The 24,263-nt window shown below is 41.6% G+C and overlaps 1 protein-coding gene across 1 annotated transcript in view; it reads left to right on the forward strand.

Annotated features, from left to right (window-relative positions):
• plxna2 (plexin A2) overlaps positions 1-24,263 on the forward strand; it is a 665,104-nt gene that overhangs the window by 572,978 nt on the left and 67,863 nt on the right. The window contains exons 20-22 of the mRNA XM_061925716.2: positions 9,401-9,635; positions 16,521-16,663; positions 18,880-19,148. Coding sequence (XP_061781700.2) covers positions 9,401-9,635; positions 16,521-16,663; positions 18,880-19,148 — 647 coding nt within the window. The remainder of the gene's footprint in view (positions 1-9,400; positions 9,636-16,520; positions 16,664-18,879; positions 19,149-24,263) is intronic.

The following is a 24,263-nucleotide window of genomic DNA, read 5'->3' on the forward strand; positions in this document are numbered from 1 at the left end:
TGGTCCGCATTGCCGGTAGTAAGTCGGACACGTTTCCAGTGAGGGTTGGACTCCGCCAAGGCTGCCCTTTGTCACCCATTCTGTTCATAACTTTTATGGACAGAATTTCTAGGCGCAGTCAAGGCGTTGAGGGGATCTGGTTTGGTGGCTGCAGGATTAGGTCTCTGCTTTTTAAACATGATGTGGTCCTGATGGCTTCATCTGGCCAGGATCTTCAGCTCTCACTGGATCGGTTCGCAGCTGAGTGTGAAGCGACTGGGATGAGAATCAGCACCTCCAAGTCCGAGTCCATGGTTCTCGCCCGGAAAAGGGTGGAGTGCCATCTCCGGGTTGGGGAGGAGATCTTGCCCCAAGTGGAGGAGTTCAAGTACCTCGGAGTCTTGTTCACGAGTGGGGGAAGAGTGGATCGTGAGATCGACAGGCGGATCGGTGCGGCGTCTTCAGTAATGCGGACGCTGTATCGATCCGTTGTGGTGAAGAAGGAGCTGAGCCGGAAGGCAAAGCTCTCAATTTACCGGTCGATCTACGTTCCCATCCTCACCTATGGTCATGAGCTTTGGGTTATGACCGAAAGGACAAGATCACGGGTACAAGCGGCCGAAATGAGTTTCCTCCGCCGGGTGGCGGGTCTCTCCCTTAGAGATAGGGTGAGAAGCTCTGCCATCCGGGAGGAGCTCAAAGTAAAGCCGCTGCTCCTCCACATGGAGAGGAGCCAGATGAGGTGGTTCGGGCATCTGGTCAGGATGCCACCCGAACGCCTCCCTAGGGAGGTGTTTAGGGCACGTCCGACCGGTAGGAGGCCGCGGGGAAGACCCAGGACACGTTGGGAAGACTATGTCTCCCGGCTGGCCTGGGAACGCCTCGGGGTCCCACAGGAAGAGCTAGACGAAGTGGCTGGGGAGAGGGAAGTCTGGGCTTCCCTGCTTAGGCTGCTGCCCCCGCGACCCGACCTCGGATAAGCGGAAGAAGATGGATGGATGGATGGATACATTCTTTAAATAGGACAATAACATGTGCATGGTAACGAAAACAATGACGAAATTAATAGACAGTTTAATCGGCGAATAAAAAACGAGACAAATATAATTGACAGAAACTAGATCCAATCACATTTTAATATCGTCTTTAAGTGGGTGGGACTAATGGTTAATCTATCCAATCACGTTAGCGCACAGGGGAGGGCGGGTTGTACATCACGGCGGGGAGCCAATCAGAACTTCAGCTACTGAGACACAAGGTTTGGATTCTTTCACCGGGAAACAAGACTGGGGACGGAGCCATAAACGGTAATAATGATGACCGCGACAAAACTCCTGACGGTTAGTATTTAGAATGAAAAGGATCGAAAAACTGAGATTGATAAACTGCACTTTGATAAACTCACAGACTGGCTGCTGCCGGCTCGCTAGCTTAAATGCTAACACGGAAACAACGAGTCTTTCCTCGTTAAAAACAACACACTCCAATCTGAACTTTTACTAACACATTACTGTCTAAACAGCTAAGTTATTCAGTTGTGCACATTGGACCTACAAGCTATGATAATGATAATCGATCTTTCCTGGGAGGAAAAGACAGGTTGTTTCATGGTGCGTTCAAGTGCCGCTGAACAGAGTAGGACAACCCACGCCGGAAGTAAATCGTAATCCTAGAAAAGAGCTATAGGCGAGGGCGGACCTACGTCACTTCCGCCTGCCAATCCCCTAGCAACCGGTCGCCATATTGAATTCGTTGAAAACAAACCAGCTCACAGCGAACACAGCATTGACAGAAAAGGCATTTAACGAGGTTTCACGGCATTTTAAACTGTTCTAAATGGCGTATGATTGTGTAAATAGTCTTTCCAGTGAGGCTAGGTTAAGATACGAGTTAAAATGTTCTGTGGTTGGATTAAACGACTGCCCTTACCGCCTTCCAGCAGATGCGTGGACTGATAATCCTACACAATGGCCGGACATGGAATTTGGAAATCTTTATGTCTACCTCACAAGCGCACCAGGTCGGTTGTTAGCTTCGGTTGTAATATAACCAATAAATCACATAAAAATTGTTGTTAGGGTTTATTGGTTTTTAAAAACCCAACCGTTAAGTGCAAATTTAAATGAAACCGGTTTTGTTATTGTTGTGCAACAACAACAACTTCAGCTGTCGAACGTTATTCAGTAAAAATTCAACGGGTTCAACATTAGCATGGACGGTATAGCCAAGTTGTGGTTAAGAAGGTGGATTTTTGTTCCTTATATTTACCAGAAACGAAGTGATCCGAACACACGACCCGGGATTTTGGGGGACTCCAGTGAGAACCGTCCTCGTTTTCCCGGTGTAAAGCTGCGAGCCATTTGTCTCGTCTCTGTGGGCTTTTAGCACGCTTTGGCAGAACAAAATACGACCTTTGTTTTCCCTGTTTCCAGTTGTGGTTTGCACAACCAAAAACAACACAGTTTTTTTGGCATTTTGGAGGCAGAATGACGGGTTTAATCAGCGCAGGTCGACAGGTTAAAGAGTAATGGCGACGGTTTGTTTTCAACGCCAGTCAGGTTGCTATGGCTCGAAGAACCCGTATGTAGCTCAGTTGCCCGGATGTCGGCCCTGCTCTATAACATCAACAAAACTCACCTTTGTGCATTCACGCACAACGTTAAAAGTGTGGTGGACAAAATGAGAAAGAAAAAGAAGTGGCATAAAACATGTCCTAGAAAGTCGGAGAAAGTTATACACATAAACAAACTACGGTGAGTTCAAGGACCGCCAAAATTAGTAGGACAAAACGGCGCTCGCCAAATACTCGAATCAGTGAAGCATGTTTAATTTCTAACAATTAAGGAGGTTTGTGTCATGTTTGTCCTCCTACAGAAACCATATTAACACAAAAAATATATTTTTTCCCCTCATTTTTTTCCATTTTTCATACATTTTTGAAAAAGCTCCAGAGAGCCACAAGGGCGGCGCTAAAGAGCCGACCCCTGGAGTAGGACAACCCACGCCGGAAGTAAATCGTAATCGTAGAAAAGAGCTATAAGGATTATTCATAAAGCAGATTATCTAGACCAGTGTTTTTCAACCTTTTTTGAGCCGAGGCACATTTTTTTCATTGAAAAATTCCAAAGGCACACCACCAGCAGAAATTAAAATATGAATCTCGATGTTGACGATAAAAAGTCGTCGGATATGACTTCAAACCATAACTAAGCATGCATAACTATAGCTCTGTTGTGTTAAGGTGCAGATGTTCTCCCGAAATGTGTTTGTCATTCTTGTTTGGTTTTGGTTCAAAGTGTGGCGCAATATTAGTAAGAGTGTTAAAGTTGTTTTATAAGGTCACCGTCAGTGTAACCTGTGTGGCTGTTGACCAAGTATGCCTTGCTGTCACGTACGAGTGCAAGCAGAAGATGTACAGGTAAAAGCCAGTAAATTAGAATATTTTGAAAAACTTGATTTATTTCAGTAATTGCATTCAAAAGGTGTAACTTGTACATTATATTTATTCATTGCACACAGACTGATGCATTCAAATGTTTATTTCATTTAATTCTGATGATTTGAAGTGGCAACAAATGAAAATCCAAAATTCCGTGTGTCACAAAATTAGAATATTACTTAAGGCTAATACAAAAAAGGGATTTTTAGAAATGTTGGCCAACTGAAAAGTATGAAAATGAAAAATATGAGCATGTACAATACTCAATACTTGGTTGGAGCTCCTTTTGCCTCAATTACTGCGTTAATGCGGCGTGGCATGGAGTCGATGAGTTTCTGGCACTGCTCAGGTGTTATGAGAGCCCAGGTTGCTCTGATAGTGGCCTTCAACTCTTCTGCGTTTTTGGGTCTGGCATTCTGCATCTTCCTTTTCACAATACCCCACAGATTTTCTATGGGGCTAAGGTCAGGGGAGTTGGCGGGCCAATTTAGAACAGAAATACCATGGTCCGTAAACCAGGCACGGGTAGATTTTGCGCTGTGTGCAGGCGCCAAGTCCTGTTGGAACTTGAAATCTCCATCTCCATAGAGCAGGTCAGCAGCAGGAAGCATGAAGTGCTCTAAAACTTGCTGGTAGACGGCTGCGTTGACCCTGGATCTCAGGAAACAGAGTGGACCGACACCAGCAGATGACATGGCACCCCAAACCATCACCCAACCATGCAAATTCTGCATTTCCTTTGGAAATCGAGGTCCCAGAGTCTGGAGGAAGACAGGAGAGGCACAGGATCCACGTTGCCTGAAGTCTAGTGTAAAGTTTCCACCATCAGTGATGGTTTGGGGTGCCATGTCATCTGCTGGTGTCGGTCCACTCTGTTTCCTGAGATCCAGGGTAAACGCAGCCGTCTACCGGCAAGTTTTAGAGCACTTCATGCTTCCTGCTGCTGACCTGCTCTATGGAGATGGAGATTTCAAGTTCCAACAGGACTTGGCGCCTGCACACAGCGCAAAATCTACCCGTGCCTGGTTTACGGACCATGGTATTTCTGTTCTAAATTGGCCCGCCAACTCCCCTGACCTTAGCCCCATAGAAAATCTGTGGGGTATTGTGAAAAGGAAGATGCAGAATGCCAGACCCAAAAACGCAGAAGAGTTGAAGGCCACTATCAGAGCAACCTGGGCTCTCATAACACCTGAGCAGTGCCAGAAACTCATGGACTCCATGCCACGCCGCATTAACGCAGTAATTGAGGCAAAAGGAGCTCCAACCAAGTATTGAGTATTGTACATGCTCATATTTTTCATTTTCATACTTTTCAGTTGGCCAACATTTCTAAAAATCCCTTTTTTGTATTAGCCTTAAGTAATATTCTAATTTTGTGACACACGGAATTTTGGATTTTCATTTGTTGCCACTTCAAATCATCAAAATTAAATGAAATAAACATTTGAATGCATCAGTCTGTGTGCAATGAATAAATATAATGTACAAGTTACACCTTTTGAATGCAATTACTGAAATAAATCACGTTTTTCAAAATATTCTAATTTACTGGCTTTTACCTGTATATTGTATAACAAGTGTTGAACTGGCACGCTTTTAATACAGCTTGTAGAGGACGTCAAATGTTATACTATCATGGCACGCCCTTATCATAGCTGTAAGGGTGAAAATCGGTGAATATTAATACCGGGAGTTTTCTGCGAGAGGCACTGAAATCCGGAAGTCTCACGGAAAAATTGGGGGGGTTCAGCAAGAAAGCTGCTGAGCCGCATCAGAGTGATCAAAGAGCCGCATGCGGCTCCGGAGCCGCGGGTTGCCGACCCCTGGACGAGACGTATAAGATTTCATGGGATTTAGCGATTAGGAGTGACAGCTTGTTTGGTAAACGTATAGCATGTTCTATATGTTATAGTTATTTGAATGACTCTTACCATAATATGTTACGTTAACATACCAGTTGGTTATTTATGCCTCATATAACGTACACTTATTCAGCCTGTTGTTCGCTATACTTTATTTATTTTAAATTGCCTTTCAAATGTCTATTCTTGCTGTTGGCTTTTATCAAATACATTTCCTCAAAAATGCGACTTATATATGTTTTTTTCCTTCTTTATTATGCATTTTCGGCCGGTGCGACTTATAAAATACGGTAGTTTCTCCATATGACCATTTTAGTTATCGTTCAACATTTCAAAACGATGCTAAATTTCAGCCAAAATAACAAAACAGTAAAGTTAATTTAAATCGTACTTATTAAAATATTCATGGAGTGCAGGTCTTGTTGCGAGTTTAGTTTTTGAGATGTTCTGCAATAACCCTCATAAAAGTGGCTTGCAGACATCTTCAAAGAAATGTTATCCATGATACTTTAGATCAGGGGTGCTCATTACGTTGATCGCGAGCCACCGGTCGATCTCGGAGGGTGTGTCAGTCGATCACCAGCCAGGCATTAAAAAAATAGTCCTAAAAATGAGCGATCATAAATCTTCACTATGACGTCACTTTCGTCACTTGATTGACATTCACGGCACCCGAGGGTCTTCTGAGATGACGCCGGCTGCTGCCAGCTCATTAAAATGACCGACTGGGAGGCGAGAAACACTTTATTTCAACAGACTCTGGCGCCGTACCTGTCGTCAAAACTCCAAAGACCGACTGCACAGTTGCGCTACCAAAATAAGAGTCTCAGAAAGCTGGCGTGCACAAGCTAGCAAGCTACGGAGTTTGCCGACAATGTATTTCTTGTAAAGTGTATACAAAGGAGTACGGAAGCTGGACAAATAAGATGCCAAAAACCAACCACTTTCATGTGGTATTGGACAGAAAGGAGGACTTTTTTTCTCCTCCATTCGAAAATGCGGACGTTTTTAGCACCACTGTCTGATTCCAATCAATGCAAGTCATCAGAATCAGGTAATACACCAACTTATATTCTTGTCTTCATGAAAGAAAGGAATCTATATGTGTTAAACATGCTTGTATTATCATTAACCACCTTTAACTTATTAACAATATTAACTATATGTGTTAAACATGCTTGTATTATCTTTAAACACCTTTAACTTGTTAACAATATTAACTATATGTGTTAAACATGCTTGTATTATCTTTAAACACCTTTAACTTGTTAACAATATTAACTATATGTGTTAAACATGATTGTATTATCTTTAAACACCTTTAACTTATTAATAATATTAACTATATGTATTAAACATGCTTGTATTATCATTAAACACCTTTAACTTGTTAACAATATTAACTATATGTGTTAAACATGCTTGTATTATCTTTAAACACCTTTAACTTGTTAACAATATTAACTATATGTGTTAAACATGCTTGTATTATCTTTAAACACTTTTAACTTATTAACAATATTAACTATATGTGTTAAACATGCTTGTATTATCATTAAACACCTTTAACTTGTTAACAATATTAACTATATGTGTTAAACATGATTGTATTATCTTTAAACACCTTTAACTTGTTAACAATATTAACTATATGTGTTAAACATGCTTGTATTATCTTTAAACACCTTTAACTTGTTAACAATATTAACTATATGTGTTAAACATGCTTGTATTATCTTTAAACACCTTTAACTTGTTAACAATATTAACTATATGTGTTAAACATGCTTGTATTATCTTTAAACACTTTTAACTTATTAACAATATTAACTATATGTGTTAAACATGCTTGTATTATCATTAAACACCTTTAACTTGTTAACAATATTAACTATATGTGTTAAACATGATTGTATTATCTTTAAACACCTTTAACTTATTAATAATATTAACTATATGTATTAAACATGCTTGTATTATCATTAAACACCTTTAATTTGTTAACAATATTAACTATATGTATTAAACATGCTTGCATTATCTTTAAACACCTTTAACTTGTTAACAATATTAACTATATGTATTAAACATACTTGTATTATCATTAAACACCTTTAATTTATTAACAATATTAACTATATGTATTAAACATTCTTGTATTATCATTAAACACCTTTAATTTATTAACAATATTAACTATATGTATTAAACATGCTTGTATTTTCATTAAACACCTTTAATTTATTAACAATATTAACTATATGTGTTAAACATGCTTGCATTATCATTAAACACCTTTAACTTGTTAACAAAAACATATATTTCATAAATAAGTAAATATAAATGATATATATGAATGAGGTAGATCCCCACGACTTGATCAATTGAAAAGTAGCTCGCCTGCAGAAAAAGTGTGAGCACCCCTGCTTCAGATTTTACATTTACTGTCATTTTGGTCGACTAAAATGTCGTGGAATTTAGTCGACTAAAACTAAAAACTAAAACACATGTTCGTCAAAAGACTGACTAAATAAAAAAAAAAACTGCTGTCAAAATGAACACTGGTGTTGCCAGCCCTAATAATTCTATCATAGTTGTAAATAATGGTAGTTATAGTGATGACGCAACAGTAAAACATAGAAGTGACCGTATGGGTAGATGGAGGTGAGGGTAGAATATATATAAAAAAAAAAAAGAAGTTTAAGAATGATGAATAAAGTTGGATACAATTGGAAACCAGATGTTGGATATTTTTTTAATAATGTTGGACATTTTTAAAATGTTGCAGATAGTTGAAGAATATTCAAAGAATGCTGCAAAAAGCTAAGGATTGTTGGATAGTAGGGGTGTAACGGTACGTGTATTTGTATTGAACCGTTTCGGTACGGGGGTTCCGGTTCGGCTCGGAGGTGTACCGAACGAGTTTCCACACGGACATATTAAGTAGCGTAACGCACGTTGTGTAAACAATGCACACCGAGGCACAACACACGGCATGCTAGCAGCTAACGGGCTAGGATAGACTGACCATACGTCCTCTTTTCACCGGACATGTCCTCTTTTGTGGAGTTTCTTAAATGCCTCAAATGTCCGGCATTTTGAGTTAGGGTTGCGTGTATTTTCAATGTACGTTCAGGGTTAAAAGTTAAAAAGTTAAAGTACCAATGATTGTCACACACACACACTAGGTGTGGCGAAATTATTCTCTGCATTTGACCCATCACCCTTGATCACCCCCTGGGAGGTGAGGGGAGCAGTGGGCAGCAGCGGTGGCCGCGCCCGGGAATCATTTTTTGGTGATTTAACCCCCAATTCCAACCCTTGATGCTGAGTGACAAGCAGGGAGGTAATGGGTCCCATTTTTATAGTCTTTGGTATGACTCTGCCGGGGTTTGAACCCACAACCTACCGATCTCAGGGCGGACACTCTAACCACTAGGCCACTGAGTCGGTAAAGAAGGGGTTAAAAACAAAACAAACAGCAGCATTGGTGAGGGAGGGGCAGAGACAGAGAGAGAGAGAGAGAGTTATGATAAACTGCTTTTTATCCATAGATTTATCACATTTAATTTGTTATTATCTATAGCAGGGGTGTCAAAAGTGTGCCCCGGAGGCCATTTGCGGCCCACAGCTAATGTTTTAAAGGCCCACGGCACATTCTAAAAATACTATTCAAATAAACAAAAACATAACAAAAGTGAAATAAAAAAAGCTTAAAGGTTAAATGTCATTTAGAAAAAGTTGCAATGTTGACTAATAAAACAAAGCTGTCATTGCTCAAAACATAATATTGAATCAAAATCAATGTTATTATGAATTATTGACCTATCCAAGGTTCCCATTACTTCACATCAAATATTACACTAAGAAAAATATTTTTGGTGTAAGATTTTGCAAATTTGGTAAATAAATAACCCCAAAATGTATATTTTGTTGTTTTCTTACTGTACCGAAAATGAACCGAATTGTGACCTCTAAACCGAGGTACGTACCCAACCCACATTTTTGTGTAGCGTTACACCCCTATTAGATAGTGTTAAAAAAAATGTTGCAATACGTTAATGAATGTCCAGATGTTTTGAAGACTGTCACAAAGTAAAAGCCTACTCATGCGCAGGTCCAGGTGGGCGGCCTCCACGTGTCCCCCGGCGCCGTGCACATCGTGTCGGACAGTCTGCTCACCCTGCCCGCCATCGTCAGCATCGCCGCCGGCGGGGGGCTCCTCCTCATCATCGTCATCCTGGTCCTCATCGCCTACAAGCGCAAGTCGCGCGAGAACGACCTGACGCTGAAGCGCCTGCAGATGCAGATGGACAACCTGGAGTCCCGCGTGGCCCTGGAGTGCAAAGAAGGTACTCGGATACTTTTAGCGCGGGGAAAGTTACTCGTGCATTACTTCTCGGGTGACTGCACTTCCTGTGTCGTTAAAGTAAATAAACAGTTTGAATAATGCAGTAATAGGACAGTTACAGTGGTGGTCAAAAGTGTACGTACACTTGTAAAGAACATCATGTCATGGCTGTCAATCATTTCTACAACTCTTATTTGTTTGTGATGTAGTGATTGGAGCACATACTTGTTGCTCACAAAAAACATCCATGAAGTTTTCTTCTTTTATGAATTTATTATGGCTCTACTGAAAATGTGAGGGTGAAAAGTATACATAATATTTGCTTACATGTCCCTTGGCAAGTTTACCTGCAAAAAGGCGCTTTTGGTAGCCATCCACAAGCTTCTGCTTGACCACTTGACCACAAAATTGGTGCAGTTCAGCTAAATGTCTTGCTTTTCTGACATGGACTTGTTTCTTCAGCATTGTCCACACGTTTAAGTCAGGACTTTTGGGAAGGCCATTCTAAAATCTTAATTCGAGCCTGATTTAGCCATTTCTTTACCACTTTTGAGGTGTGTTTGGGGTAGGGATGTCCCGATCCGATATTTGGATCGGATCGGCTGCCGATATTTGCCAAAAAATGCGTATCGGCAAGGCATGGGAAAATGCCGATCCAGATCCAGTTTAAAAAAAAAAAAACTCCGGTCCGTGTTTTCCAACGCACCGATTTAAATAATACATTCCACTTTTCTGCTGCTCCCTAATTTCCGTTCCGCATTTTCCAGCACACCTTCAACACATCCACACGTCTGTGAATTCTCACGCAGTTGCTTTTAGCTGCTGGCATTACACGACAGGCTCTTCTCACTCTTTCCTGTGTCTCCCTCTCACAGACAGCAAGCGCACCTTCTTACACACGTCACATACTGTCACGCCATACGTCACATACTGTCACGTCATACGTCACATACTGTCACGTCATACGTCACATACGTATACGTCCTTCCCCGAGCAGAGAGGTAGCAGCATGGCTAACGTTAGCTGTGATGCTAGCGCAGCCGTGCGAGCAACGCTCCCTCTAAGGTGCTCGCCTGTGCAATTGCGCACTGTTTAAGCGTCTTCTGCGCATAGTAGAGATGCGCGGATAGGCAATTATTTCATCCGCAACCGCATCAGAAAGTCGTCAACCATCCGCAATCCACCCGATCTAACATTTGATCAGAACCGCATCCGCCCGCCATCCACCCGCACCCGCCCGTTGTTATATATCTAATATAGACGATGCAAGGCATTAGTGAGGTTATAAAGCTTTTGCCTGTTAAAGAAAGGAGACTGATCCAATGCAGTACAGACATTCGCGTGCCACGCTGTCACGACCCAGACGCACACCAGTGCGCAATCATATGGGAGCCGCGCTGAGCGCACCTCCAAGCGCGTCTCGCTGCCGGCGACGGCCGGGTATATGGGCCCGAGGCTCCAGCGCCATCCATTTTCAGGGCTAGTTGATTCGGCAGGTGGGTTGTTACACACTCCTTAGCGGGTTCCGACTTCCATGGCCACCGTCCTAGCTGCTGTCTATATCAACCAGGGTGAGCCCCACCCCTTTCGTGAGCGCACTGCGCGCGGAGTGACCCCTGTTACGCGCCCCCGGCCACGGGGGTGGCGGGCAGGTAAGCTGCTTACCTGCTGCGCGTGACGCCGGCCGCGGCGGGGTGTCGGTGCGGTGGGCGCGGTGGTGACCCTGGACGTGCGTCGGGCCCTTCTCGCGGATCGCCTCAGCTACGGCTCCCGGTGGGGCCCTCTCGGGGGAAGGGGCCTCGGTCCCGGACCCCGGCGAGGCGTCGGGGGCCTTCTCCGCTCCGTAAAAGTGTCCATCTCTTTTTTTTTTTTTCTTCTGTTGTGGCATATGCAGCAGGTGCCTGCTCGTTTTTCGTATGTGGGTAACAACATTTAACTATGTATATATATTTACCAATTGGTTTAACTGCCACCCGCCCACCTTTATTTCAACCACCCGACCCGACCCGACCCGCGGATAAAATCTAATTTTTTTTAATTTCATCCGCCCGATCCGCGGATAATCCGCGGACTCTGCGGTTGTGCCCGCAAACCGCGCATCTCTAGCGCATAGCAAATCTATGCCACGCACAAAATCTAATAAAAAAAAATAAGCGCATAACAATTTTCGACACACCGACACGACAGAGAAAACGGTTTTCGTCATCATTGTTCAAATATTGCGACGTCTGTCGAGACGCTTATCTCCATTCGGTGCCACGCGTCCACACCATCAAAAATGCCGAGGCAAAAATTTCCACATCAACACCGTATGAAAAAATTAGTGATTTTTTTAGTTGTGATTTCCTTCTCTGCATGAAAGTTTAAAAGTAGCATATATTAATGCAGTATGAAGAAGAATGTTTTAATGTAGACATGCAAGCCTTGAAAGAACATTTTGAAAATCAAGACTACATTTCCTGCAAATGGGTGCATTTCTACCCTATATTTTAACTTTAGATTTATTCTCATATCAAACTCTTTTGGCTGTCTTTTTGACACTTACATCCACACCCTGGATTATAAATAATGTAAATAATTCAATGTGATGATCTTGTGTGATGACATGATAGTATATATCTGATAGTATATATCTGTATCATGAATCAATTTAAGTGGACCCCGACTTAAACAAGTGTAAAAACTTATTGGGGTGTTACCATTTAGTGGTCAATTGTACGGAATATGTACTTCACTGTGCAACCTACTAATAAAAGTCTCAATCAATCAATCAAAACACATAGAATCATCATACTGCTGTGATTATATGCATCAAGTGTTCATTCAAGGCTAAGGCAAAATATCGAGATATATATCGTGTATCGCAATATGGCCTTAAAATATGGCAATATTAAAAAAAGGCCATATCGCCCAGCCCTAGTTCAATGATGCCATTTCTGTTTGTCATGTATAATTTTGTCTATTTTGTGTTTATCCTTGAATAAACAGGTCAGTTTCTTGTTACCAACCATTGTGTATTATTCAAACTCCCCTAATTCAGCTGGCTAGTTGTTATCAAGAGTACTAAAACCCTTTTCAACATGATTCTGACAACTAAGTAGGCTAAATAACTTTAAACTTTAATACATGCTCGGATAGACCAGTATCGGTATCGGATCGGAAATGCAAAAACAATATCGGTATCGGATCGGAAGTGCAAAAACCTGGATCGGGACATCCCTAGTTTGGGGTCATTGTCCTGTTGGAACACCCAACTGCGCCCAAGACCCAACCTCCGGGCTGATGATTTTAGCTTGTCCTGAACAATTTGGAGCTAATCCTCCTTTTTTCATTGTCCCATTTAAAGCACACGTTCCATTGGCAGCAAACAGGCCCAGAGCATAATACTACCACCACCATGCTTGACAGTAGGAATGGTGTTCCTGGGATTAAAGGCCTCACCTTTTCTCCTCCGAACATATTGCTGGGTATTGTGGCCAAACAGCTCCATTTTTGTTTCATCTGACCACAGAACCTTTCTCCAGAAGGTTTTATCTTTGTCCATGTGATGTCAGAAGGAAATAAATTTTTGGCCGGCATTCACATTTTGCCACAACACCCATGGCGGAAAGTGTCAGTTGGAAATACAGCCAAATTAACTCCTGAACTGGCATTTTCACACACCTCAAACTAGGGATGTCCCGATCCAGGTTTTTGCACTGATACCGATATTGTTTTTGCATTTCCGATCCGATACCGATACTGACCGATACTGGCCTATCCGAGCATGTATTAAAGTTTAAAGTTATTTAGCCTACTTAGTTGTCAGAATCATGTTGAAAAGGGTTTTAGTACTCTTGATAACAACTAGCCAGCTGAATTAGGGGAGTTTGAATAATACACAATGGTTGGTAACAAGAAACTGACCTGTTTATTCAAGGATAAACACAAAATAGACAACATTATACATGACAAACAGAAATGGCATCATTGAACTAGGGCTGGGCGATATGGCCTTTTTTTAATATTGCGATATTTTAAGGCCATATTGCGATACACGATATATATGTGGATATTTTGCCTTAGCCTTGAATGAACACTTGATGCATATAATCACAGCAGTATGATGATTCTATGTGTTTTGATTGATTGATTGAGACTTTTATTAGTAGGTTGCACAGTGAAGTACATATTCCGTACAATTGACCACTAAATGGTAACACCCCAATAAGTTTTTACACTTGTTTAAGACGGGGTCCACTTAAATTGATTCATGATACAGATATATACTATCAGATATATACTATCATCATAATACAGTCATCACACAAGATAATCATATTGAATTATTTACACTATACAGGTAAAAGCCAGTAAATTAGAATATTTTGAAAAACTTGATTTATTTCAGTAATTGCATTCAAAAGGTGTAACTTGTACATTATATTTATTCATTGCACACAGACTGATGCACTCAAATGTTTATTTCATTTAATTTTGATGATTTGAAGTGGCAACAAATGAAAATCCAAAATTCCGTGTGTCACAAAATTAGAATATTACTTAAGGCTAATACAAAAAAGGGATTTTTAGAAATGTTGGCCAACTGAAAAGTATGAAAATGAAAAATATGAGCATGTACAATACTCAATACTTGGTTGGAGCTCCTTTTGCCTCAATTACTGCGTTAATGCGGCGTGGCATGGAGTCGATGAGTTTCTGGCACTGCTCAGGTGTTATGAGAGCCCAGGTTGCTCTGATAGTGGCCTTCAACTCTTCTGCGTTTTTGGGTCTGGCATTCTGCATCTTCCTTTTCACAATACCCCACAGATTTTCTATGGGGCTAAGGTCAGGGGAGTTGGCGGGCCAATTTAGAACAGAAATACCATGGTCCGTAAACCAGGCACGGGTAGATTTTGCGCTGTGTGCAGGCGCCAAGTCCTGTTGGAACTTGAAATCTCCATCTCCATAGAGCAGGTCAGCAGCAGGAAGCATGAAGTGCTCTAAAACTTGCTGGTAGACGGCTGCGTTGACCCTGGATCTCAGGAAACAGAGTGGACCGACACCAGCAGATGACATGGCACCCCAAACCATCACCGATGGTGGAAACTTTACACTAGACTTCAGGCAACGTGGATCCTGTGCCTCTCCTGTCTTCCTCCAGACTCTGGGACCTCGATTTCCAAAGGAAATGCAAAATTTGCATGGTTGGGTGATGGTTTGGGGTGCCATGTCATCTGCTGGTGTCGGTCCACTCTGTTTCCTGAGATCCAGGGTCAACGCAGCCGTCTACCAGCAAGTTTTAGAGCACTTCATGCTTCCTGCTGCTGACCTGCTCTATGGAGATGGAGATTTCAAGTTCCAACAGGACTTGGCGCCTGCACACAGCGCAAAATCTACCCGTGCCTGGTTTACGGACCATGGTATTTCTGTTCTAAATTGGCCCGCCAACTCCCCTGACCTTAGCCCCATAGAAAATCTGTGGGGTATTGTGAAAAGGAAGATGCAGAATGCCAGACCCAAAAACGCAGAAGAGTTGAAGGCCACTATCAGAGCAACCTGGGCTCTCATAACACCTGAGCAGTGCCAGAAACTCATCGACTCCATGCCACGCCGCATTAACGCAGTAATTGAGGCAAAAGGAGCTCCAACCAAGTATTGAGTATTGTACATGCTCATATTTTTCATTTTCATACTTTTCAGTTGGCAAACATTTCTAAAAATCCCTTTTTTGTATTAGCCTTAAGTAATATTCTAATTTTGTGACACACGGAATTTTGGATTTTCATTTGTTGCCACTTCAAATCATCAAAATTAAATGAAATAAACATTTGAATGCATCAGTCTGTGTGCAATGAATAAATATAATGTACAAGTTACACCTTTTGAATGCAATTACTGAAATAAATCAAGTTTTTCAAAATATTCTAATTTACTGGCTTTTACCTGTAAATGACAGACCTAAACTGCGGTCTTTTAGCAACCATACTGACAAAACCACTAGTCAAAGATCTTCTACGTGACAGGAGTGCTCTGCTGTTTTTAAGGGACCTCATGCAAAAAGTGTCGTCAAAGATCATTAAATGACAGGAGTGATTTGCTGTTTTTAGGGCATTTACCACAGAAACATTATCAAAGATCCTTTATATGACAGGAGTGATTTGCTGTTTTTAGGGAATTTACCACAGAAACATTATCAAAGATCCTTTATATGACAGGAGTGATTTGCTGTTTTTAGGGAATTTACCACAGAAACATCATCAAAGATCCCGTATATGACAGGAGTGATCTAACCTTTTTTGGGAATCTGCTGTAAAAAAAGCTGATCAAAGATCATCTATAAGACAAATGTGTAGATGCTGCTGTTTACGTATATTTTGAGTATTTGTTGGAGATGTTCACCTTGGTCTGCTGAAGTTGTCGTCCTGGAAACTTCTTGACAGGATCGCCAGCCTTCGGGAAAGAGAAGATTAGCAGAGTGGCGCCTCTGGGATGGATTTAGATGGGCACCTCTTCGCCTCAAGGGAATCAGGGCGAAGGCTCAGGCCGGCCTGGATGACTCCGTGGGGGGGGCTGCTCCTGTGATAGGTTACCAAGGGGGAGTTGAGGGGGGGCTCACCCCCCCAGGGCGTGCAGACGGGAGTCAGGATGGCAGCCAATTAGGCGGCACTCACCTGCAGCCTCACGCTGAGATGATCCACACACTGCTGGGCCCAATTTACTGTCTGCCAGATAAAACTGTCAGGGGAGGGGAGTGTGAGTTTTTTTTGTCCAACGTGAAATATTGAGTTTCTCTGAAGTGAACGGCGTGAAGATAAAAAAAAAATAATAATAACATATTTGGTCCCGGGGGGGATGAAAGAAAACTCTACTGACAACCTTTCTTTCTCGTCTAATTCAAATCAAGCCTTCGCCGAGCTGCAGACCGACATCAACGAGCTCACCAGCGACCTGGACCGAGCCGGCATCCCGCACCTGGACTACAGGACGTACGCCATGAGGGTGCTCTTCCCCGGCATCGAGGACCACCCCGTCCTCAGGGAGCTGGAGGTGACCGTTGATCACATGATCCACACAGTATAAAACGTTTGGTGGACAAAATGAGACAAAGAAGGAGCGCGGCATAAAATATGTACTTCTCTAGCATGTTGAAGAAAGTTATACATGTAAACAAACTACGGTGAGTTCAAGGACCGCCAAAATGAGGACAAAACAGCGCTCGCCAAATACTCTCATCAGAGAATCATGTTTAATATACACAGTGGGATTTCTAACAATTAGGGAGGATTGTGTCATGTTGTCCTACAGAAACCCTGTTAAAAAAAATATAATTTTCCCCCCATCTTTTTCTATTTTCATACATTTTTGAAAAAGCTCCAGGGAGCCAGTAGGGCAGCGCTAAAGAGCCACATGTGGCTCTAGAGCCGCAGGTTGCAGACGCCTGCACTACAACAAAAGCTGCATTACATTTAGAAAAATAATTTGTAGATTTTTACCGGTTTGTCGTCATTGTATACATGTTTTATGAATAGTAATACCAACAGAAATGCTGACTTAAGTGTTCTCGTTAAAAACAATCAACACATTACATGATATAATCATCATAAGAATAAAATGGGGAAAACGGTGTAAATGAATAAATGATAAAAACAGACACGCACAATCTGTATTAAAAAAAAAAGCAGTGTATTATTACGAATAATTAGCAAAATAGATAATACAATCTGAAATAAAGAAAATCAATGTTAAATATAAAATAGGTAAAATAAATTGCAGTCTTAATAAAAACAGAAATGTTCCATCTAAAAACATAACTAAACCTGAAATGATAAATGTAAACGAATTAAAAAAACAAAAATCCAATAAATATAAAAAAAAATTGTAACAAAGACTTCTTATCAGTGTAATGTTAGGTAACAACAAGACTTCTTATCAGTGTAATGTTAGGTAACAACATGACTTCTTAGCAGTGTAATGTTAGGTAACAACAAGACTTCTTAGCAGTGTAATGTTAGGTAACAACAAGACTTCTTAGCAGTGTAATGTTAGGTAACAACAAGACTTCTTAGCAGTGTAATGTTAGGTAACAACAATACTTCTTAGCAGTGTAATGTTAGGTAACAACAAGACTTCTTAGCAGTGTAATGTTAGGTAACAACATGACTTCTTAGCAGTGTAATGTTAGGTAACAACAATACTTCTTAACAGTGTAATGTTAGGTAACAACAAGACTTCTTAGCAGTGTAATGTTAGGTAACAACAAGACTTCTTAGCAGTGTAATGTTAGGTAACAAGACTTTTTATCAGTGTAATGTTAGGTAACAACAAGACTTCTTAGCAGTGTAACGTTAGGTAACAACAAGACTTCTTAGCAGTGTAATGTTAGGTAACAACACGACTTCTTAGCAGTGTAATGTTAGGTAACAACAAGACTTCTTAGCAGTGTAATGTTAGGTAACAACAAGACTTCTTAGCAGTGTAATGTTAGGTAACAACAAGTTATCAGTGTAATGTTAGGTATCAACAAGACTTCTTAGCAGTGTAATGTTAGGTAACAACACGACTTCTTAGCAGTGTAATGTTAGGTAACAACAAGACTTCTTAGCAGTGTAATGTTAGGTAACAACAAGACTTCTTAGCAGTGTAATGTTAGGTAACAACAAGTTATCAGTGTAATGTTAGGTATCAACATGACTTCTTAGCCATGTAATGTTAGGTAACAACAAGACTTCTTAGCAGTGTAATGTTAGGTAACAACAAGTTATCAGTGTAATGTTAGGTATCAACATGACTTCTTAGCAGTGTAATGTTAGGTATCAACATGACTTCTTAGCCGTGTAATGTTAGGTAACAACAAGACTTCTTAGCAGTGTAATGTTAGGTAACAACAAGACTTCTTAGCAGTATAACGTTGGGTAACAACAAGACTTGGGTAAGAGAGTAGGCGCACACTGACTTTGGTCTCTGGGATCGTGTTTCTTGCGGACGCTCTTTTGAGATTTGGCTACTGGATGAAGGCGCCGTGCTCCTGAACAGACGTCGGTCAATAATTGATTAAGATCTTCTCAGTTACTCCACACGAGCTCCTTGTCCGCTTGCTTGGAGGGAAACTGGAGCAGGTTTGTTGCTTCAGGAAGAAAAGGGGGAAAATAGACAAGGTCAGATTGAAAGTTGAAGATCTTCGCTCCCTAAACACATTGAGCTCCTCATTATTTCCATGAATAGTTGCTATCTGTGAGCTGACACTCCCCTCTTCTCCTATCCAGGTGTCAGGGAATGGTCAGCAGAACGTGGAAAAGGCCCTCAAGCTCTTCGGCCAGCTCATCAACAACAAAGTCTTCCTGCTCACCTTCATCCGAACCCTGGAGATGCAGCGCTCCTTCTCCATGCGGGACCGCGGCAACGTGGCCTCGCTCATCATGACCGCCTTGCAGGGGCGCCTGGAGTACGCCACCGACGTCCTCAAGCACCTGCTCTCCGACCTCATCGACCGCAACCTGGAGAGCAAGAACCATCCCAAGCTGCTGCTGCGCAGGTAGGCCGCAAATCTTGTCCTCCTTTAAGCAAAAAAAAACATGTTTTTTGTTATTAAGTCGTCATTTTAGCACATATTGACATAATATTTACAGGTAAACAAAGCCCTCATGGGGGCCTTTAATTTGAGATATTACTCAATGTCATTTGTTGCATTTACATTTTTAACCTCCTTACTTGTGAACCTTTATGGTCAAAATTAATCGCTACGAAAATGCTAATTGTGCTAATTAGGGGTGTAACGGTACACAACAATTTCGGTTTGGTACGTACCTCGGTTTAGAGGTCACGGTTCGGTTTATTTTCGGTACAGTAAGAAAACAACAAAATATAAATGTTTTCGTTACCATATTTTTCGGACTATAAGTCGCAGTTTTTTTCATAGTTTGGCCAGGGGTGCGACTTATACTCAGGAGCAACTTATGTGTGAAATTATTAACACATTAGTGTAAAATATCAAATAATATTATTTATCTCATTCACGTAAGAGACTAGAACAGGGGTCGGCAACCCGCGGCTCCGGAGCCGCATGCGGCTCTTTGATCACTCTGATGCGGCTCAGCAGCTTACTTGCTGAACCCCCCAATTTTCCCGTGAGACTTCCGGATTTCAGTGCCTCTCGCAGAAAACTCCCGGGATTAATATTCACCGATTTTCACCCTTACAGCTATAACAAGGGCGTGCCATGATGGTACAACATTTGGCGCGCTCTACATTCTGTATTAACAGCGTGCCAGCCCAACACTTGTTATACAATATACATCTTCTGCTTGCACACGTACGTGACAGCAAGGCATACTTGGTCAACAACCACACAGGTTACACTGACGGTGACCTTACAAAACAACTTTAACACTCTTACTAATAATGCGCCACACTTTGAACCAAAACCAAACAAGAATGACAAACACATTTCAGGAGAACATCTGCACCTTAACACAACATAAACACAACAGAACAAACACCCAGAATCCCATGCAGCCCTGACTCTTCCGGGCTACATTATACACCCCTGCTACCACCAAACCCCCCCCCCCCCCTCTGTGCGTCGGTTGAGGTGGGCGGGGTTTGGTAGCGGGGGTGTATAATGTATCCCGGAAGAGTTAGGGCTGCATGGGATTCTGGGTATTTTTCCTGTTGTGTTTATGTTGTGTTACTGTGCAGATGTTCTCCTGAAATGTGTTTGTCTTTCTTGTTTGGTGTGGGTTCACAGTGTGGCGCATTATTAGTAAGAGTGTTATAGTTTTTTATGTACCGCCACCGTCAGTGTAACCTGTGTGGTTGTTGACCAAGTATGCCTTGCTGTCACCTACGTGAGCAAGCGGACACACCATACAACGCTGGTTGTAGTGGGTGCTATATGCTGTACCATCACGGCACGCATGACGCTGACAAGCGCCATTCATTTAAAACCCGCGTGCCGCACCAGCTATCAAATTCCATATAAAAGGTGTGGGCAGCGTGTCTGAGACCCCTGGTTTATACATAGCAAAAAGCAAAAAGAAAACTTTGTATGCAGTGTTATTTCTTTTAAAATTTAAAAAAAAATTTGCGGCTCCCATTGTTTTCTATAATTTGTGAAACTGGTCAAAATGGCTCTTTGACTGTAACACAACATAAACACAACAGGACAAATACCCAGAATCCCCCCCCCCCCCCACTACCAAACCCCGCCCACCTCAACCGACGCACAGAGAGAGGGGGGGGGTTTGATGTGTGAGGGAGCAGGGTTGGGGTGGGGGCGTGGTTTGGTGGGAGCAGGGGTGTATAATGTAGCCCGGAAGAGTCAGGGCTGCATGGGATTCTGGGTGTTTGTTCTGTTGTGTTTATGTTGTGTTAAGGTGCATGATGTTCTCCCGAAATGTGTTTGTCATTCTTGTTTGGTTTTGGTTCAAAGTGTGGCGCATTATTAGTAAGAGTGTTAAAGTTGTTTTATAAGGTCACCGTCAGTGTAACCTGTGTGGCTGTTGACCAAGTATGCCTTGCTGTCACGTGCGTGTGCAAGCAGAAGATGTATATTGTACAACAAGTGTTGGGCTGGCACACTGTTAATACAGATTGTAGAGAGCGCCAAATGTTGTACCATCATGGCACGCCCTTATATAACTGTAAGGGTGAAAATCGGTGAATATTAATCCCGGGAGTTTTCTGCGAGAGGCACTGAAATCCGGAAGTCTCACGGGAAAATTGGGGGGTTCAGCAAGTAAGCTGCTGAGCCGCATCAGAGTGATCAAAGAGGGGTTGCTGACCCCTGACATAGTTCATAGTTGTTAGTTTCCTTTAATGCCAAACAAACACATACCAATCGTTGGTTAGAAGGCGATCGCCGAATTCGTCCTCGCTTTCTCCCGTGTCGCTGGCCGTCGTGTCGTTTTCGTTGGTTTCGCTTGCATACGGTTCAAACCGATATGGCTCAATAGCTTCAGTTTCTTCTTCAATTTGGTTTTGGCTACCTGCCTCCACACTACAACCATCCGTTTCAATACATGCGTAATCTGTTGAATCGCTTAAGCCGCTGAAATCCGAGTCTGAATCCGAGCTAATGTCGCTATAGCTTGCTGTTCTTTCCGCCATGTTTGTTTCACTATGTGACGTCACAGGAAAATGGACGGGTGGTTAAAATCAGGCACTTTGAAGCTATTTTTAGGGATATTGCGTGATGGGTAACATTTTGAAAAAAACTTCGAAAAATATAATAAGCCACTGGGAACTGATTTTTAATGGTTTTAACCATTCTGAAATTGTGATAATGTTCCCCTTTAATATGTCCGTGTGGAAACTCGTTCGGTACACCTCCGAACCGAACCGAAACGGTTCAATACAAATACACGTACCGTTCCACCCCTAGTGCTAACTAGTGAGTGTGAGAGAGGGAAAAAGCACATACTTGCCAACCTTGAGACCTTCGATTTCGGGAGGTGGGGGGCGTGGTCGGGGGTGGGGCGGGGGGCGTGGTTAAGATATATATATATATATATATATATAAGAAATACTTGACTTTCAGTGAATTCTAGCTATATATATATTTTTTTTTTTATTACATATATATATATATATATATATATATATATATATATAAAAATACTTGAATTTCAGTGTTCATTTATTTACACATATACACACACTTAACACTCATCTACTCATTGTTGAGTTAAGGGTTGAATTGGCCATCCTCGTTCTATTCTCTGTCACTATTTCAGAACACACACATTATACAAATATACATTATAAAATCAATAAGAAAACGGGAGCTCTAATTTGGGAGTCTGAATTAGGATCAGAAGTTCCTATATAAACATTGCGCACTCACGTCGCCTTTTTGTATTGATTACTGCAGCTGTGCACTGGATTCATTCACAAATACAAACTACAACTCACAAACACTTTAGAGTTAGGCTCCACCATCAGAATGTGTACTTAAACTTATAAAGATCACATGGATACTATTCAGTGAGTTGATTCACCAAAACTAACCTGTTATACAGGAGGAAAAAGCACACAGGACGTTTCAATTGTTCACAGACTGGTCGCTCTCATCAGAATGACAAGACACTTCCGGTCTGCAGGTGATAGCATTCAATTGGGAAGAAACACCCTACTGCCCCCTACTGACCAATGTGAATACTGATAAATGTGGAATGACAGCTCCAAAAACGAATTCAAACCACAAAATAAAATAAATAAATCAACACAAAAATGTGACACATTATGGGTGGGTCACATATGCATGTACAGTAGATGGCAGTATTGTCCTGTTTAAAAGTGTCACAACATTGCTGTTTACGGCAATGTTGTGACACAGGCTGTCAACACGTCATTCAGGTCCGCATGGAGCTGGAGGGGGCGTGGCCTCCAGCTCCGCCTGAATTTCGGGAGATTTTCGGGAGAAAATTTGTCCCGGGAGGTTTTCGGGAGAGGCGCTGAATTTCGGGAGTCTCCCGGAAAATCCGGGAGGGTTGGCAAGTATGAAAAAGCAGCATATCATGCCTTCTCATTGGCAGCATAATGAATGGTAGACTGACCTGGCACATGTATTTTCATGAAAGGACATAAACACTTTCCATATGCTGAGAAAAGACTGCAGCTGATGGACGTAGCGCTCGTTAGGCTGTAGCATAAACGCTTGCATTCTGTCTTCTTGCAGCGTGGCCTCGCTCTCACTGTCAGCTTCACTTATCTTCCAGACTTTAGCGCTTTATGAAACATTCACAAGCCAGCGCTTCCACTTCTCTTCTGGTCTCCGATGCATATTATGTTTTTCCCCCCCCCCTATTTTCCAGGGGAAGCGCTGTTTTTTTAATGTTGTTAAAACTTTAAACAGCTACGAGGTCTTTTTGCCTTTTTGTGTTTCCAGCACTTTGATGGCCTTGAAGGTTTGCAAAAGGGGTCTGACGGAAGGAAGGGAGCGTCTAATGGTTCTGACAAAACCAGTAAAAACAGTACAATATGCATGCCAGGCCAGTAGTCGGCGATGTCACTTTCTTTAAAGGAACACACAGTTTTATTTCACACGCTTATCATACGGTTTAAAATAGAATTATGTTTGTGTCTGAGAGTCCGATGATGCGCAGTTAAAATGGTCATCTAGGGGTTAAACAATATACAATTTATCGTTAAACTAAAATGACGACTTTTATTATAATACTGCCAAAATTCTAAGTTTTTCTTGTGAAATTGTAACCTTTTTCTTGTGAAATTCTGACTCATTTTTCACAACAAGTATTTTTATATTTGCATAGTATGTATATATTATTAATGTTGTACATACAAATCTTTATATATCTAGAAAGGCTGGTCCTAAAGAGGTAGGCATTTTACGGAGGTCTCAAGAAGGTCTTTTGTCATATATTTGCCAAGTAATATTCCGATTATTATTATGATGTTGCCTAAATGTTAAAGTTTTGTTATAAAATTGTGGCTTTTGTCGAGTAAAATTACGACTCTTTTCACAAAATTGCTCAAATGAAGCTCTTTTTGTAAAATTGCGACTGTTAGAGTAAAATTCCAACTTTTATCATAATATTGCACAAATGTTCAGTTTTTCTTGTAAAATTTTGACTTGCGTTGACTAAAATGACGACTTTTATTATAAGACTGCCAAAATTCTAAGCTTTTC

The sequence above is a fragment of the Nerophis lumbriciformis genome, linkage group LG01 (assembly GCF_033978685.3).
Source record: "Nerophis lumbriciformis linkage group LG01, RoL_Nlum_v2.1, whole genome shotgun sequence".
In the NCBI taxonomy this organism is placed as follows: Eukaryota; Metazoa; Chordata; class Actinopteri; order Syngnathiformes; family Syngnathidae; genus Nerophis; species Nerophis lumbriciformis.